Below are 18,002 nucleotides of genomic sequence, written 5' to 3' on the forward strand. Positions count from 1 at the left end.
TCCTCATTTGTAAAGTCAACACAGTCTTCCATTATCTTCATTCCTGTACTGCCCTTGAAAGAAGAAAAACTCTTTCTTAGAGGAATCAAAATATTAAAGTCTTTTTTTTTTTTTCTCTATAGGGAGGGTCTTCTGTGTATGATAGTAACAGTGAATCCTACGGTCAGGTAAATACTCTTTTTTCCCTTTTTTGTTTTTGTATAAAGGTTGCTTGTATAAATGGTGCTTAGGGCCAACACCATGGTTCCTACATATAGCTATATATTCTTTATTTGGGCTCTCGCTTTACCTTTCAGTGAAGGTTTTTGTTTGTTAGTTTGTTTTCTCTGAGGAGTGAAATTCCATATACTCTTCATGTCATGGAATTTTACAGGGATGTATGTGAAAAGTTGTGTGCTTCCAACTGCTAAAGCTTATTGTCCTCAATAATACTAGCTTTGAGTTATCATCCAATAATGTCTCTTCAGTAGAAGAAACAGAATTTGCTCTAAGAATATGTCAAGGTAGTGTTTTACAAGGATATAACTGACCTTCTCAATATTCATTCTAATAACTAAGCAAATACTTGCATAATTAAAATCTCCACAGAACCCCCACCCCCCTGCCCAGCAAGTATGCTTCCAAAATGAAATGTCTGTTTGCAAAATGAAAATGATTTCTGTTTTCTGAACAGGATGGATCTTCCACATATGGTGGAGCTGGATCTTATGGTCAGGTAAATATCATTTCTATCATGCTTCATCAAAAGCTGAAGCTTGCTGTGTTGGTTCTTACATGCACTGGCTTCTATATTTCAACTATTTTTAAGTGATGACCATGTGATAGCTTTTGGTTTCCCTTTTATTTACCCATTTACAATTCCAAATGTTTTCATAATGCTTGGAAGGTTATGCGTTATAAAACTATCCTGCTTACTGTGCCACTGTGACTATTTTAATTAGGATAACATTTTTCCCCTTAATTAATGGTTTTGCAGTAGCTCACTGAAAAGTATTTTGTGCATTTACTTTACATCACTTACTTATGTAGAAGCCATTGAAAGTCTAGGGGAATGCACATACTGTATTTAAGTCTGTATATATCGATGTGAACTGCATTGGAGAACCATTTTGTAGGGACTACATTCTTTTTTGTTTAGCAATACATTTCCACCACCCAAATTCATGTAAAATTATTTATTAAAAATAAGACATAATCTAGACTGCTTTTTCATAGAAAAATATTGTCTTATTGGTACTTCTATTGCAGAGTCTAGAAACAAAGTCTAGATAATGGGATATTTGAATGTAAATAATAGTTTATTTTGTAAATCAACTTTATCTAAGATGTTTCCTAAGAGAGAACATGTTTACAAGTAATTCTGAGAGGTGTGTGTGTATTAGTTTGTTCATTTTCTTAAACCTCCTCTGGTTAAGCACCAAGTAAAGTTATACATCTTTTTCTTTTCTTGAACATTCCATGGCTTAGGTAAAATTAGAAATTCTAAGTGGTTCATTATTTTTATTCTTCTAATGTATCTTTTTTACAAGTAAGGTCAAAAGTCCTTTATATATGAAAATAAATGTTTTTCCATTATTTTATAGGATTCCATGGGAGGTGGTGAATCCGATGACATGGTAAGTATTTTTTCTCTAGTATACCAATCTCAGAATTTACTACCTTTTAACATGTCTGGGTGCTTATGTGTACCTTTACCTATCTCATGGTCATACCTCCAAGAGCTCCTTCACAGCATATTCTAATAATCTGTGTTGCTTAGTAATTTTCTGCAAGAATTTTTTTGAAATTATATTATTTCTATAGATAAAAGAAAAAGTAGATTTAAATTATGTCACATTATTGTGCTATGGTATGATAAGGATTTAGCACACTAAAATTACAATTGCAACAGTTCATACTTGTCACAGTCATGCATTTTTGAATTGGTCATTAGATGTAGCAATTACAAAGGAAGCTCTCTTTCTTTATTTCATAATTTCTGTCAAAATTCCACATCAGTATATTCTCACAATATAAAAAAAAAAAAAAATAGATTCTTTCTACTTCCAGTGATTTGAGTACTTTGAGTATTTAATATAATAATAGTAATTTAATACTGCAACAATATCTGTATTATCACTATATCAGATGAACCATTTCAGTTCTTAAGGGTTAATTTTTGTGGACTATATCCTTAAGAGTATATGTATTTATTATTCTGGACTCTCATAACATTGACACTTATCTTGTTTCTTCACACAAATCAACTGTCCAATTCAATGGCTCTTAAAATACAGATTTATTTTAAAATTCTATTTTTCCATGTTTTGAGAAAACACATATTTGACCTTTAATCATTATACCATTTCAGTCTATCTTACAACTTAACTTATCACTACTGTGGAAACTAATTCCATCTCCTTCCATCTTCAGTTCAAACAGCACTTATTTGTGTGTTTTTTCCAATACCAGATGAATAAAGGAGCTTCAAGCTCCTTCATTTACATATTACGTATGAATGCTGTGTTTTCATGTAGAATGGTCAGAACTGCTTTCTATTCTGTTTACTTCAGTCAGAAGGAAATACTTTTTTTTTTTTTTTTTTTTTTTTTTGTATTATTCCCATAATTCTGCTAAAGGTGTTTATGAAACTTTCCACGTTTCATTTGTCATTTTCATGGAGTCTTGAGCAATTGATTGAGCAATTTTAACTTTATTTCTACTAAGTCAGTTTTCGAATGTATTGGTGAGTAGAAAATGGTTCTTCAAAGGTTTTTATAAGTACAGCTGTGTACTTCAGCCACACTTATTATTAGTTTACACAACAGTTTCTTTAATCAAAATTTTATTGTGGATGCTCATCAAAGTTAAACTACGCTACAGATGGCCCCTAGGCTTATGAAAGGAACTAAACTCTTAAGAACATTGGTGTGTACCGCTGAAGTCTTTCAAGATCCAAGATATCTTTTAAAATGCAACTGTTTTTCTTTATCATATTCTAAAGGGAAATAACATAGTTTATGATGAGACTTCACTCTTTTATTGCTCGATATTGAATATCTACTTAAAAAAAATATAAATTACACTAGTTTATATATATCTCTATCAATGTTTCTGTTGTTTGTTTTTTTTTTTTTTTCTGATTTTTTTTGGTCTTGTTTTTTGTTTTTGTTTTTCTAGGGCAACTAATCCTTTCTTGCTAGCTCTGGCCTGGGATAGCTTTCCAAATAAAGAAGTGCCACTCTCACAAAAATGAGCACAGAAAGAACTTGAAAGCATACTGCATATTCTACACCCTCCATTTTTAACTTTCCCAACAAGTCACACAAACAAAGCCACAGTTTTCTTTGTTTTCCACCCTTGCTTAGATGAAATGGAGATATCTGCCATGAAATAACTGGATTCTAATGTTTTTACAGGATTCCACCTCACCATCTGGCAGCCGGCAGAGTGAACGGGTAAGCACTCCTTCTTAAATGTTACTGGGTTCTCTGCCCCAGAGTTTTTTTAGGACTGGCAAGTACTATCCAGCTGAATTACAACTTGTGTGGAAGCTGGTGTAGCAGCTTTTGATGTGGACTAGAAAGCCCTCAAGCTAAGGCAAAGACAGAATGAGAGTATGGCTAAAGTGTTTAAGCACTACCAGAAATCCCAGCTGATTCTGAGGTCTGCTCTTAAATCTCAAATTCACAATTACAAGCACAGTGCCACAATTTACTTGCTCATGATCTCCCACTTTTTCACTCATTGTCCTTTGCAAAAGGTTTCTATGCCATGTTTTTTCGAGCATTTATTCTAGGCAAAACCCTGTGCTTTTTAGTGCATTACGATATACTTACAAGAGCTTCCACTTTCCTGTCATTTTAACTTGTCACCCATTTTATTACTTCAAATGAGAATACAGTGACTCAGACTAGGAAATTATTTTGGTGAAGATATACAAACTCTTTAGTCATTGTTTCCAAAAGAGTATCTTCTTCACCAAAAAAGCATGGATAAAGGGGCACGTGCTGTTTTATGCAGAAAGTGTTTCTTGTTCTTGAACAGTCCATGAAAGAAAGTTAAGGAATGTGGAGAGGCAGAAAGAGTATTCAACTTTCCTCCTTATCTTTCCATGCTACAAAAGAAAGGAAGTCTTGGGTTTTTTTGTCATGTACTTTCAATACATTTTTCCAGGATTTTTATTCCCCAGGAGGCAGCCACTCAGGTGGACATGTAAGCATCTATTTTATTCATTATTTGCAGTTCCATTTCCAAGTGGCCCTTCTATTAAAAGTGATCTTTACAAATTATGCCCAACTATTCCTTCCAGAATCTCGTGACAGCTGTCTTGCGAAATCTAATTATAAACTTAATGAAAACCAAACAATTTTGTAAAAGCATGTATACAACTATTGAATAGCATAGTCTTGCTTTCTAGAAGCCTTATAAACAGAAATAAATTCAATTGTTGTTCTTTGTTTTCAGGGATTATCCTCTCAAGGTGGTGGCTACTCCAGTGGACAGGTAAATACTTTTGTACTTAAAAAAACAAACAAACAAACAAAAAAAAAAAAAAAAACCTCTGTATTGTATTGCAGAGATTTCAATTTTTTAACGAGGACTGAAATCCATATGGTCCTCTTATTTATATATAAGTTTATATAAATGTCCAAGTAGAAGCAGAATGCTCAAAATACAGTAATGGAATAAACTGTTTCTGACACTAAGAAACAAATGAAAGTAATAAAAATTCTTTACAATGTGTATTTTAAGAATAGAAGGAAAGTAATTTGTAATTTTTTTTCAGAGCTCATCAGGAAGCAACCAGTACAACCAGTATGGTGGGCAGGTAGGAAGTTTTTCTTCTTTTTTTTCCCCCAGTATATGTCTTTCAAGAAAATATTATGGAATTGGTAACATGTAAGTTTTTAGACTACTGTATTTTTGGTGTGGTTTTTTTTTTTTTTTTAAAACCCTCTTTAAAATTCTACAGAGTATAAAAGACAATACAGTTTGATCAAATAGACATGTCAAACTTAAAGATGATCTTTCAAATGAAAATATAACTATTTACAGAGATCACCTTCTTCAGGAGGCAGCCAATATGGTGGACAGGTAGGATTTTCTTTCTCCACACCAGACAGTTGTGCTAGTGACAGTCATCCCCAATTTACCCATGTATCTTTCCTTCACAAGAACTGTTTTTTCTCACCACCGTCTTTCTTGTCCAAAGCCTAGGTGGCATGCTACTTTCTTTTCCTATATTCAGAGATCCAAGAAGCCAAAGTAGCCATCTGTCTGTCAGTTGTATCTGAGTTTCTTTTTCTTTATACTTATTTTATCTAGATTGCATGTGGCAATGAGGCACAGAATGGCAAACTCCAGCCACCTCTTAGTTTAATCAGAGTAGAAATCCTGGTAGGCCTCCGCTGGAAGTCATCTTTCCCTAACATCTGTAGTATGTAAGAATACTGAATGTATTCCAGCCGCTCTGGCCTCTTTGAGGGGGGGAGAATAATCAAGACTTGTTCTGTAGTCCTACTCAGATTTTTTTTACTTACACATTTGGTGAGTAGAGTTCTCAAAGTAAAAACTGTAGATAACAGATTTGAAGATAAAATTAGGTTTTACCCCACGAATAGTTGCAAAGAATGGAGAGAACAAAAAAAATAGATTAATTTCTACAGAGAACTTGGACAGATATGAATGTTATTTTATGGTTTGTATACCTGAGATTGTAGAAGAATTGTAACTAGAGTCCCTTTCAGTGCTCTGTTTTTGTGATCTTAAATACCTTCTGGATTCTTTACAGGGTGGATGTGATTGCTCTGGCGCAAGTTCTGTAAGTGTTGTTTGTTCATTGTATTTTTTTCTTACTATATATTAATCTGGAAAACTATCTGTATACCTATTTATTTATAACTCATTTACTTATCTATTTGAAAGTACTATTTGATTTTATATTCATTGTTCATTTGGTGATGTTACATATAATTGGCATGATAGAAGATATTTCTCATTATGCCAAGATGCAGAATTCAGATGCCCACTGCTGGCACCAAGGTGTATTCACTGAACAGTAGCTTTCAGTTACCATACAGTATCTATAGAAATGTATATGTCTTCTTAAAAATAAATAACAATTCTAAAGAAAGGCAATAGTGGTTTTACTGTAGAGTAGAACTCTAAATTAAATACCAGAGTTAATTGACAAAAGTTTCATCATGAAGGGAGGCTAAAATAACAAAGTCTATGAAATTGCCAGCTGTAAAAAATTGACTCAGAAATATATCAGTCTCATTAAAAAAAAAAAAAAAACTCTGAAACACCTCTCATTTGTCCTTTTAAGGACCTTTCATTGTCTTTTAAGTCCTTATCAAATTATTTAGGCTGTGAAATAAGGTACCATATGTTTTCCAAAGCAAAATAATATGTGGTCAATCAACTTGTAGCATGTAAAAGACACTCCCACAACTTGGGTAGTGTTCTTATTTTCTAGGTAATCAGTCATGGGTAGATAAAAAATGGTTCTTTGTGATGGTTCTTTTGGCCTTACAGGCCAAAAAGGACAGTTAGTTATCTTGGCAAGTTAAGAAAAGAGAAATTTTAGTGTAATGTAACTTCAAACTGTGATATTCTTCTTTTAAAGTACCAAGGAAGATGCATTGTAAGGTTTTGTTTCATTTTTAGTTTGATTAAAGACAAAGCAAAGGATAACTTATTTTACCTTTTTTTTTTTTCCTCCTTCCCCACAGGGTGGATCACCTACCTCACTGAGAAGCAATTCCTCTGCAAATGTAAGCAGCGTTCATTACCTCTTAAGCGTGTCCTGTGTTCTTCTGTCAATGTGATGTCTAGAGAGACTAAAAAGAGTCAATAGTGAATAGTTAAACACTTCTGAAAATTAATTAGTTACAATTTAAAATATACACAGGACCTTCTTGCATCATTCTATTTCTCTTTCCATTTGAGATATTATTCATTCAAACAGAAGTCTTTGAATGAAAATGTTTGGCAGAAAGACAGGTACATAACAATTTAAATATTTACTTTGGGAATCAGTTCCATTGCCTTCCTTGGAATGATGTCAAAATATCCCCTAGGGACACACAGTTTTATCTGTTTTGTATTCCTCTCAGATCATTCACTGCAAGAAATAGTTTAGTATTTCATTGATCAGTAATTATGTGATCTTAATCACCTCATATGGATAAGAACTCTTTTTGCAGGAGAGACCTGTTTTACAGCATTCTCAAGATCAGTTTTGTTCCTCATGAGTTAGAAAGTCATGCAGTACATGTCACTGGAACTCCATATGTGCTGTACTAGAAGGGAAAAAAAAAAAGCACTGGGATCTTTCTGTACCTAGCACTGAACTCTGTGGCATTCTTGTCAGTCTGCTAGCTGGCATAAAGCCAGCTTAGATACAGCTACATAAATGCACCGTATGAATTAATACTGTGGGATAAATAGAACTAGCCTTGTGCTTCTCTTGTAAGAAGTAGGAATGTGTATAGATTTACAGTCAGGAAAATATTCTAACTTGTCTGTGTTCTACATCCTTAATATTATGGTGGAGTTTGCTTTCTTTCAATCTTCTGATTAGGACTGAGTTTTTTTTATACTGACTTGGCCATCTTCAGAGAGCAGTTCTGAATCGGGGGTTGTATATAGAGTAAGGGAACATAGCAGCTCTGTATACATGAACAACTACTGCAAGCTTATAGAAACAGATATACAGAGTGAAACGGTCATTGCTGATGAATTGATGGCCACACTATACACATTTCCAGAAGGGTTAGTTCTAGTCTTGTGGACCAAAAGGCAGTTTACTACTGAAAGGCATTGTGTCCCTAAAGAACATCTTCCAATTTAGTTTCACCTGAAAGGCATCTAATTCATTCCCTCCAAGACCACTTCATGATGCAAACCACTGTAGTGAGTGGGTGCTACCAGGAATTTCATCTCAATGGTACACTCCTGATCCAATCCACAATGCACAGATGTACCCAGTACCTCAGCATGGGAAAATGGCTTGTGTATACTTACTGTAGGTCTCAGTTCTCCCCCAGCTGGATGTTGGGGTCCACCTCAGAATGTTGTCTTTTAGTATCTTCTCTACAGCGCAATTGGAAAGCCATTTTGCGCAGTAAGGATTCCTTATGAAGGACACATTTCTGACAAGTGTTTAACATTATGTACTAGACACAAAACAGTTTTGTTTCATAATGAGGCTTAGCGGATCTTGTGGAAAAACAGCAGAATTCAAAAGGTCCATAGTACTCTGCAAGAATGAATATTAAAAGCTTTTTTGTGGGTGTGTCATTCTTCAGCGTGTTCACTGATTTTTAAACTGAAAGAAATAAACTGCCTGTCCTTCAGTCAGATCCTCTGAAGTGAAATAACTGATATTTCTCCTCTAAAAGTGCTCTAGGGACAGCCATTCTACTGGACAAGTACACATTAAATTCTAGACATGTTAGCAAAATAGGGAAGGATAGACTTTACATTTTGAGTGGATTTTAAACTCAAGCAAAAGAGTTAAAATAGAACTGCAAGTACTATTGTCCTCCCAGAAGTCTTTAAAATAGTTCTGTTAGAGAAAAATAACTGATATTTTTTTCTTCCACAGGGCACATCTTCTTCTGGAGGCAGCTATTACAGTAGCCAAGTAAGTACTCATTCAGAAAGAAAAGCCACCCTGACACTTTGGAAAATGATGGTTATTCAAAAACTCTATTGAGTTCAGTTTGTTTGTGGGAACTTTGTTTAGAGAGCAAAAACTCAGTAAATTAAATTTGTTGAGTTTGGTACATCCTAAAAGCAGTACATGATGGCATTCTGAGCAACTAGTTGCCCTCATTTTTTGGGAACTTGCATGATGATGGTCACATAAAAAATACATGTGGGAAACAATGAACCAGAATGCAGCATTTTTTATTCAAACTCACAATTACAAGCGTGGTGACACAAAAGAATTGTGAATCATGATAAGTATCATCAAAACATTATCAATAACAGTGACATATGATCATTCATCAGAAATAAAGAATTTGAGTCACGGAAAACAAAACAACAACAAAAAAAATGTCCAGGCAGAAAGGCTTGTTTGAAAGATGCATGTTCTGGTGTCATGCTGCTTGTATTGCTGACAAAGAAGTTTGATTTAAGGCGAATGCTGTTTTGTTTTTTTCTACATCATCTGCAGTAGAAAGGATTCTTTTGGAGAAAAATCACATATCCAACAAAATATCTTTCATCACATTAGCACCTGTCTCATAAGCATAAAGGAGCATGTGCTAGATTGTGCAGGAAGAAATTATTTGCTATTTCTCTGAGAGAAAATCTTGAGGTACATGGTGAGGCAAGGTAGAAAACAATTTCCATTGTGACCTTTTGAAAGGTATGTAAGCCTTATCATGTCTGCAGAACAAAAGAGAAAATGTTTTCAGGAGTACTGTGACATTGCAGTTCATCAAGAGAAACAAAAGTGCTTGTGTTTTAAAAGTAAAAAATTCAGTATGGATTGGCAATTCAGGTATTTCCTGAAGTTCTGTGGTAAGGCTTGAACTCTAGTCATTAGAACATACCAAAAGTCTTGCTAACCTGTCTTCCCTTTTATCTTGTTGTCTTGCTCCTATTGTCCTGGGATAGTAGTGGTTTGATTTAAGGAAATCCTACGGCAAATATTTCACTTCTTTGGCATTTTTTACAGGATTCATATTCCTCTGAAACTAGCCGTTACGGTGGACATGTAAGCTCTTATTTTTAATATTTCTGTATTATCTTTTCTTACCAATATTTGACTCTTATCAACTAAAAGATTATCAGGATAGCTGCCACAATTTAAAATTTTGAGAACATTTTTAGTGATCTATTCTCTAGTAATATTGTGAATTTAAAGAAAATGAAAATGCAGAGTTTATTTTGTGAAGATTATAAACAAAACAGTAAAAGAACAAAATGCAGATGTATTCTCATATCCGTGAGTTACCTTGTTTTCTGTTAAATCTTGTGAAACAGAAAAAAACAATTTGCAATATTTTTCCAGGGACCATCATCTTATGGAGGCAGCCATTATGGTGGACGAGTAAGCATTAATAGTCCCCACTTATATTTTTTTCTTACCTAAGCATAACTTGTATCTTATTTGATGTCTGCCCACCTTTAAATTAATTTATATTAGTCTATAATCCTAGAAAGTCTTTCAATATAGCACTCTGCTTGCTACTGTGATTAAACTGAACAAGTTTAGATGAAGGCCATATTTAAGACTAAGAAGAAATAGAATGTAAAATACATGGTTGAGTCATATGGCTCCAGAAATTTGCAGGACTAGGTCATAAAAGTGTGTATATGTGAATACCGTCCCTTGGGGTAAGATGCCATGTCTTTCTGAAATAAATAGTTTGTGAAGCTAACCAAAAACTTTTAAAGTCTCATTATATGGATGTAAAGAAGTTTCAGTTTCTTTTCTGTTGACATTCAGGGTTCACCTTCCTCAGGAGGCAGCCAGTATGGTGGACAGGTAAGAATTCCTCCCTTTTGGTATTTATGAATTTATACGAGATAATAAGTAGTTCTTTGTAAGAGGCTACTCTAAGATTGGTTATTTTTATATTCTACTTAGTTTGCTGCTTATAGTAACTGTAAATGTACATGATACAAAACCACAAGAAAGTTTTTAGGAGATGTAATTTCTGATGCGTCATGGTAGATGCATCAGATATTTTGCACAGTCTGGTTAATCCGACTCATAGTTTTGCAGTGAAAGAAATGGGGTACCTTTCTTTTGTATGGATGATGGTACAAAGGAGTACTATAACATGGCCGTAAAGAACACTTAATTCTTTTTGTTCAGGGTTCACATTCTTCAGGAGGCAGCCAGTATGGAGGACAGGTGAGAATCTCTTCCTGTGTAGTTCTTATGCTAACAGACACACTTTCTATCTCATAACTCACTACTTTTGTATTTACTGCAAAAAATATAATTTTGAGTAAGCTCTGTTAATATGACTATAGACCATCAGCTTTCTAATGATCGTGATCTGAAACAATACAAAAAATATGAAAGGACAGTACTTCTGTTGTAGCCTCTGACTTACGCTCCTCATTCTAGAACCTTCTTGCCTTCTACTACTGTTATGGTTTCTTAGTTCTCACTGTAAGAAGTGTGGAATTGAGTTGCATTCCTCCTCTACTTCAACCAATGGAACACCTCACCTCCCTTAGCAAAACGCAAGTACAGAGCTGGTATCAGAGGAACAACGTGCCTCAGGAAGGGAATGGGAGAAGGTTAGGAGTTGTTAAAGGAAGGTGTTCTATGCCCTTGTGAAATGAAAGAGGATGAAGAAGGTTCCTGGAGCAGTCTTACGGGAAGCCTTTCATATGCAGTGAAACCTCCCAACAGACTGGCCCTTATCTTCTGAAAACATATCTCATCAGATTCATTGGAAAGGAAATTAGATGAGAAATAAATTTTCAGTCAAAATAAAATGCCCCCCAAATGCAACTACATATAGAGTCATAATAGGTCATGATCACTCCTTACTGTCAGTATTATTGAAGATTCATGTTACAGATCGTCCCTAACTTGCATAGAACACATAAAGGAGTAAGATGAGTGCTTTTCTGTAATCCTTCATTGTACAACAGAGAAAGAAAGTAGCGCTTCTTTCAAAATCCTGTAAAGAAGCTTTTTGATATAAATAATAATTGGTATCTTTGTGTCAGGGTCCATTTTTCTCAGGTGGCAGACATTAGGTGACAACTGTTTTTCTCTCTCTGGGTTGTTTTCCTGTTGTTCACCTTTCTCTCTTTCCCTGTTCTGAGAAAAACAGGGTCCTTTATATAAGGTGGCTTACAGCAAAGCACTGTTCAGGCAGAGTAGATAAATTTAAGACCTACTGTGTCAGCCCACTCAGGAATGTGAAACACATGCATCTGCCCTGACCACAGAATTCAGTGTAGCTGTACTATTCGCACTTGTGTGAAGCTCCCTTTGATTTAAACTTTATTGTACTATTTAAAAATATAGCCATTTTAAAGACCAACAGATATTTTTAAATGGTTATAAAGGAAGAGTTTATATTCCTGTGGCTTTTAAATCCATGGAAAATAAAATTGTGTTTTTCAATAACAGGTTGTAAGTTAAAGAATGTGCAACAAATATAAATGCTTCCTTATTTCTTTAGGGTATAGCTTCTTCAGGAAGCAGTCAGTACAGTGGACAGGTAAAACCTCTACCTTCATAGTATTTGCAGTTCTGGTAAAGAGTTCATCAAGAAAACATTGTTCTGTAATGTTTGGAAAAATAAAAAATAAAAATCTAAGGAAGCATAGCTTTAAGCAAAAGTGTTGAGGATTGCAAAACACAGGTCTATGTGGTATACCATTATATGAGCAAATGCTACAGGGGTCTGTGTGACTATATTGGAAATGCTTCCTTAAATTCAACCTTGATCTAAGAAATCCATTTTTGTTTTTAAACAGAAACAGTTTAAAAGGCTAAGGAACAGAGAACAATCAAGAATGTTACTGAGTAACACAGAAATAATTTGTTTCTCATTTTTATTCTAGGGCTTTTCTTCAGGAGGCAGCCAATATGGTGGACAGGTAGGCTTTTCTTTCTCAATACCAGTCAATTGTGCTAGTGACAGGCACTCCCAATTTACCTGTGTATATTTCCTTCACAAGAACTGTTTTTTCTCACCACTGTCCTTCTTGCCCGAAGCCTAGGTGGCATGCTATTTTCCTTTTGCATGTCATTCAGCGATCCCAAAGGCCAAAGTTTTCCCTAATATCTGTAGAGTGTAAGAATACTGCATTCATTCCAGCTGCTCTGGCCTCTTTTCAGGGGAGGTGGGAGAGGAATAACCAACACTTTTTCTGTACTCAGATTTCTTTACGTGCCCTTGTGGGAGTATAGTTTTCACTGTAAGAGTAAATGACAAATAAGATTATATTAAAAAACAAACTAACTAACTTAAAAAAGAAAAAAATACAGTGAATGCACAACTTGCCTGAAAGAACAGTGGAGAGAGAAAGAAGATAATTTTTAGAAGGTGCTTAGTGAGTCTTTGAGCAGGAACTTGAGTCTGTTCTCTTGCAATAGCCAAATATGAGTTTGACTTTTTAATTCAGAAGCTTCTTCCGATCATGTACTCCTTAAAAAATAAACTTGTTTGTTTTGTATGTAATACAGGGTGGATGTCTGTGTCCTGGTGGAAGCTCAGTAAGTATTCTTTGTATTATATTACTTTGTATATTACATTATTTCCGTAGTAATGTGTAAGTGGAATGTTCCCAAGGAACTACACTTGAATTAATTCTTCCTGTGAATTTATATGAATGATAATAGTTGTTTGGCATTGTGCTTAAGTGAGAGATTTTGAACTTGCTAAGGACTAAAATATTAATTGACTTGCAACTGTAATATTGTATTCAAAACTAGCTACCCACCCAGATGCATTTCTATTTAAAAAAAAAAAAAAAAGTGGGAAATAAATTGCACTTTCCCCACCCTGGATAAAATAAATAGTAATGTTCTCCAGTTGTATTGAAGGAAACCCAGTGCCAATTCGCTAAAATACCCAGACATGAAAAACTACTTCAAAGCATTTCATTTCTTTGGTTTGTAAGAGAGGTGCAGAAGTTTTCTGAGAAACGATTTTCCAAGTATCTCATAGCATATTTGCTGTTTTTGGTATATGTGTGTGTGATACTGCTCTTTCTATGATAGTTATTAACAGAATGATTGAAATAGCAAGCTTGAATATAAAATTCTTGGCTTAAAATGCTTTCAGGTGGGAGCAGAACAACATATTTATTTATTTATTTTAAAGGTTACTATTTTCATTTTTCTGTCTTAGTGTATTTTCTATATTTTTGTAACTACTAAAAACAAACAAAAAACACCTGCTTTGAATTTTATGCTAATTTGTTTTTTAACTGGATTCAGTTATCTGTTGCTACAGTATAGACAAAATTGCTTAACTTCTTCTTTCTCACCTTATGAAATCAAGCAAAAACCATGTTGCATAAGTATACCACTGAGTATCAGAAGTGCTAAAAACAGCATATAAACTATTAGCTTGCTTCTCTTTGCAAGCAACCAATGTGAAGGAATAAGGAGTAATTGAAACTAAAACCTTTACTTGTTTGATCAACCAACTAGAAAAGTATACTAGCAATCAGTGTGAATTACTTCACAGGCACAATAAGTCAAGATTATGTTCTTGATGCTTTTATGCTCTTATGTTTTTCCTCTACATAAGACTGAATTTTACACAAAGTAACAATTGCTATTTTTTGTTGAATATAGGGCTCTTTTGGAGGAAACAGCTACCATGGTGGACAGGTAAGCAATTATTCTTTAACACTTGAACAGAGTAGCTTCTCGGGAATTAACATGGCTTGGTTGCCATATTCGCCCAGAAGCCATTAAATATTTAAGTTAATCACAGAGATAGGGACAGAGCTCTTAATGGACTATATCTGGCTTTTATTGAATCAATCTCTTCAGATTTCAATTGTATCTTTTTATAGTGTCTGTTGACTTTATCAGAGCCAAGATTTTAATAGTAGTCAAGATTGTAGTTTTAGAAACCTTTAGAAACTTTGAAAAAATATTTGAAAATATTTCGCAGGTTTTATCTCATTGAAAAAATACTAACGTAGTGCATAACAGTGCTCTTTCTCTGATGTAGCCATCTGCCACCTGCATTAATAACTATAAGGCTCTTTCAGTTACTTGGTGTTAAGAATATTGTTTAGATTAGATCCATTTTTTGGTGCGTGGTAGTTGGGGGGGGGGAAAGAAAAAGAAAAAAAAAAAAAGAAATACAAAGCTTCAAAATTTCACTTTATTATTTTTTTTGTTTTACAGGGTCCATCTTATTCTGGAAGCAATCAGTATGGGGGACAGGCAAGCAACTCTTTGTTTTCAAGACTTTATTCCTACTTGTTATTTATTAAATGAAAAATACGATGCAGGGTCTGTTAGTAACTGAAATGAAAAAAACAGCAACAAAATTCAATACAAAGAAAGTGAATAGATCATAATTCCAGTTGTTTTACCTCTGAATGCCTCTTACTTCAAGAGATAATTAAACCATTTTCATGTTTCAGTTGCCCATGGCTATGGTACCAGTTAAAAATCTATTTTCTGTGTTATTTTTCAATCTTATTATTAGTTAGCATTTATTTTTGCAATTTTTTAGACTAAGTACTTGGAAATATGATGCAAAATATATGACTATATTGCCCTGAAAATACATATTTGAGTGTGTTGCCAACAATACTTCTTTCCTAATCTTCAGCTGCAATTCAAACCTCTCACTGTAAGCAGCTCCTTATGTGCCTTTTGTAGACTTAGTAGTTTGTTACAGATAGAGGAAATATTACTGGCCCAAAAAGTTAACAAATATAATAGATGCCTATCTCATAAGAGCGCAGAACATATTTTTCATTAGTATTACTCTGTTGGGAAAAAAAAATCTTTTTACTTCACTGGAAAGCATTTGAGTTCACTATCACTGTATTGAGCCAATGATTTCTTGTAGCACAGAGAGAACAGAGGTCTAAATAACTCAGGTTTTATAAGCTTCATAACAAATCACATCTTTCCCAACTTACTTATTAGAAATAATAAGGAAAAAAATATACTTAAAGCTCTCTGTATGCATGCTTCACCTAACAGAAAAATCACAAGCAGAATTTTTCTTCTCTTGAACAGAACCATACATAAAGGCACTTGAAATCCATGTATTTGTCAAAGAGTAGTCTTAGCGGGTGTTTTGTGATGGCCAAATTTACTACTTTCATCTGTTAAAGAATTTAGAGGAATTAGTCAGAAGTTTTTCAACTGCATCTTTTTAGATTAATACACTCCCAGATTGCTGCTGCTATCTCCTGTCACAAGGTCTTTCTATGATATTTCATTCTGCACAGCAAAAAGGAGTAACTGTTGTTATTCTATTATTCTGTGAATACTTCAGTACTTTTTTTCTGTGATTTTATTTATTTATTTATTTTATTTATTTATTTATAGGGATCTTCTCACTCAGGAAGCAGCCAGTATGGCGGGCAGGTGAGTGTATTCTCTTCCCATCACTGCTAATGCTTTCCCTGTACTCTCCGGGTCAGTTATTTGATGCTGAAAGATGCATTCATTTTTACTGAGCTTAAACATCTGAGGTAGATGGATATGTAAATATCTATTAAAGTAGCTTCAGCAAGTTGAATAAAATAATTATCTATATTATTATAATTACTGCTCTGTGTAAAACATACCTTTGATCATACACTGCTTTTTTGATTCAGAATAATAAATTGCTGTTGTTTTGAGGTATAGTAGATAGATGAGGCTTTAAATACACCAGTTAGTTTTGTTCAAACAACATTCAAGTAAGTTTGTCCTAAATACTGCACAAATAGTCTTAAGGCAGTGACAAAAGATCTTTTTTATTCAATTAAAAGGTGTTTGATTGTCTTACAGGGCTCATCTTCTTCGGGAGGCCGACAATATGGTAAACCAGTAAGTAAAATCTTTCCAAGTTCAACTTTTTGTTTTTTTTTTTTATTTGTGTTTTTTTTTTTTTTTTTTTCTGGTAAGCCTGTTTTTTCATTTTACTTTTTTTTTTTTTTTTTAAGAAAAAAAAATGTAGCCAATTAATTACAGACATTTTCTGAGAGTTACTCAAAATAAATATGCAGTGTGTTTGGATAATCTCAACAAATGCAAACACAAGATTTATTTTCGCTCAGTTTCCTAATTTTTTTGCCAGCATTTAACTTAGCAAATGGACTTTGTCATTCTCTAGATTATTTTTAGTAATAACAGAATGAGATTACAGGACCATTATTTGTAGTAAGAGACTTTCACGAACAGTTACTTTTGTTTAAATTCATTCAGCAATCATACACTGTGTGTTCAGGGATCACTTTTTCAATTACTTTATATCTATATGTCTTTGAAAATATTCCTGGCTTTCTTTGAAGAAAATATTTTCATTTTGAAGGACACAATAGTTGCTACTTCACTATGTTTATTTTTACCTTTTCCCTTTAAGAGTTTTCAACCATGTAATTTAGACCTTGCTCTTGTCAATCAATTGCAGGAGATACAAATAAGCACATGCAATGTGCTTATTTCATGTTTCTCTCTTATAGAACATAAAACCTGTTCATATAGAACCTGTTCATTAAAAAGTGGGCACAACTGTTAATTTTCGTCCATCTAAATCATAAAGGAGAGACGTTTTATGTACCATATTTGATGTCACTTCTTAGAGTCAATGCCTGTGAGATTTCTTGTTGGCAATGTCATTCAAATAAGCAGAGCTACTTTGTCAGAGGACCAAATAAGATTTTGTAGAATTACTAGCTTTTCAGTATTCACTTTTATTTTAAATTATGTTCCTTATTAGAGCTTTCTTTGGGGCTGTATAGGGCTATAGCATAAAGACTCTTAACTTTTCCTTTTTTTTTTCATTCTTCATTTCAATTTTAATTTACCTTTTTTTCCTAACTGTAGACTGATTCCAAATGAATTAATGTATAATTTGACCTTATTTTTTTCCTTTCTATATATTGAATACATTATAACTACAAACCAACTCCTTCTTAAGAACTTTGAATTAAATTTTCTATGACTAGTACATCACACAAACAAATATTTACAACAGGACAATGCTAAGCATTCTTAATTCACATAGGCTACTCTCTGGGATTTTGGGGTGACTGGGCACAAAATACGTTTCATTGTCCTGTGGTCCTTTATTCCAGTTAGCAAGTATATAGTGAAGTACAAATAAGCTTAGAGTCAAAACAAACTGGCTATTTTTATTTTTATTTTCAGGGTTCGTCTTCCTATGGAGGTGGTCATCAAGGAAAGCCAGTAAGGACATTCTTTTTTCAGTATACCACAACCAATTTGGAAATATTGTTTACAATATTTAAAATAGTTTAATATAATTGAAAATTAAAATTTTGTTACAATAGTAAGTAAGTCATAAGTGCCTGAGAAAACTGGCCAGTAA

General features: G+C 33.8%; 1 protein-coding gene across 50 annotated transcripts in view; it reads left to right on the forward strand.

The window, feature by feature from the left end:
- Window positions 1-18,002, forward strand: part of LOC101794547 (uncharacterized) — an 80,890-nt gene that overhangs the window by 59,898 nt on the left and 2,990 nt on the right. For 41 of the 50 annotated variants that reach the window (XM_072042026.1, XM_072042035.1, XM_072042036.1 and 38 more), the window contains 23 exons: window positions 127-167; window positions 674-715; window positions 1,584-1,616; window positions 3,399-3,437; window positions 4,156-4,194; window positions 4,447-4,485; window positions 4,769-4,810; window positions 5,038-5,076; window positions 5,774-5,803; window positions 6,717-6,758; window positions 8,594-8,632; window positions 9,677-9,715; window positions 10,013-10,051; window positions 10,451-10,489; window positions 10,823-10,861; window positions 12,156-12,194; window positions 12,541-12,576; window positions 13,166-13,195; window positions 14,285-14,320; window positions 14,849-14,887; window positions 16,013-16,051; window positions 16,460-16,498; window positions 17,822-17,860. In XM_072042026.1, the coding sequence (XP_071898127.1) occupies window positions 127-167; window positions 674-715; window positions 1,584-1,616; window positions 3,399-3,437; window positions 4,156-4,194; window positions 4,447-4,485; window positions 4,769-4,810; window positions 5,038-5,076; window positions 5,774-5,803; window positions 6,717-6,758; window positions 8,594-8,632; window positions 9,677-9,715; window positions 10,013-10,051; window positions 10,451-10,489; window positions 10,823-10,861; window positions 12,156-12,194; window positions 12,541-12,576; window positions 13,166-13,195; window positions 14,285-14,320; window positions 14,849-14,887; window positions 16,013-16,051; window positions 16,460-16,498; window positions 17,822-17,860 (878 nt within the window). Of the gene's footprint in view, window positions 1-122; window positions 168-673; window positions 716-1,583; window positions 1,617-3,398; window positions 3,438-4,155; window positions 4,195-4,446; window positions 4,486-4,768; window positions 4,811-5,037; window positions 5,077-5,773; window positions 5,804-6,716; window positions 6,759-8,593; window positions 8,633-9,676; window positions 9,716-10,012; window positions 10,052-10,450; window positions 10,490-10,822; window positions 10,862-12,155; window positions 12,195-12,540; window positions 12,577-13,165; window positions 13,196-14,284; window positions 14,321-14,848; window positions 14,888-16,012; window positions 16,052-16,459; window positions 16,499-17,821; window positions 17,861-18,002 lie in introns of all 50 variants that reach the window. The other 9 variants (XM_072042064.1, XM_072042029.1, XM_072042031.1 and 6 more) reach the window with 9 other exon arrangements.

The sequence above is a fragment of the Anas platyrhynchos genome, chromosome 8 (genome assembly GCF_047663525.1).
Source record: "Anas platyrhynchos isolate ZD024472 breed Pekin duck chromosome 8, IASCAAS_PekinDuck_T2T, whole genome shotgun sequence".
In the NCBI taxonomy this organism is placed as follows: Eukaryota; Metazoa; Chordata; class Aves; order Anseriformes; family Anatidae; genus Anas; species Anas platyrhynchos.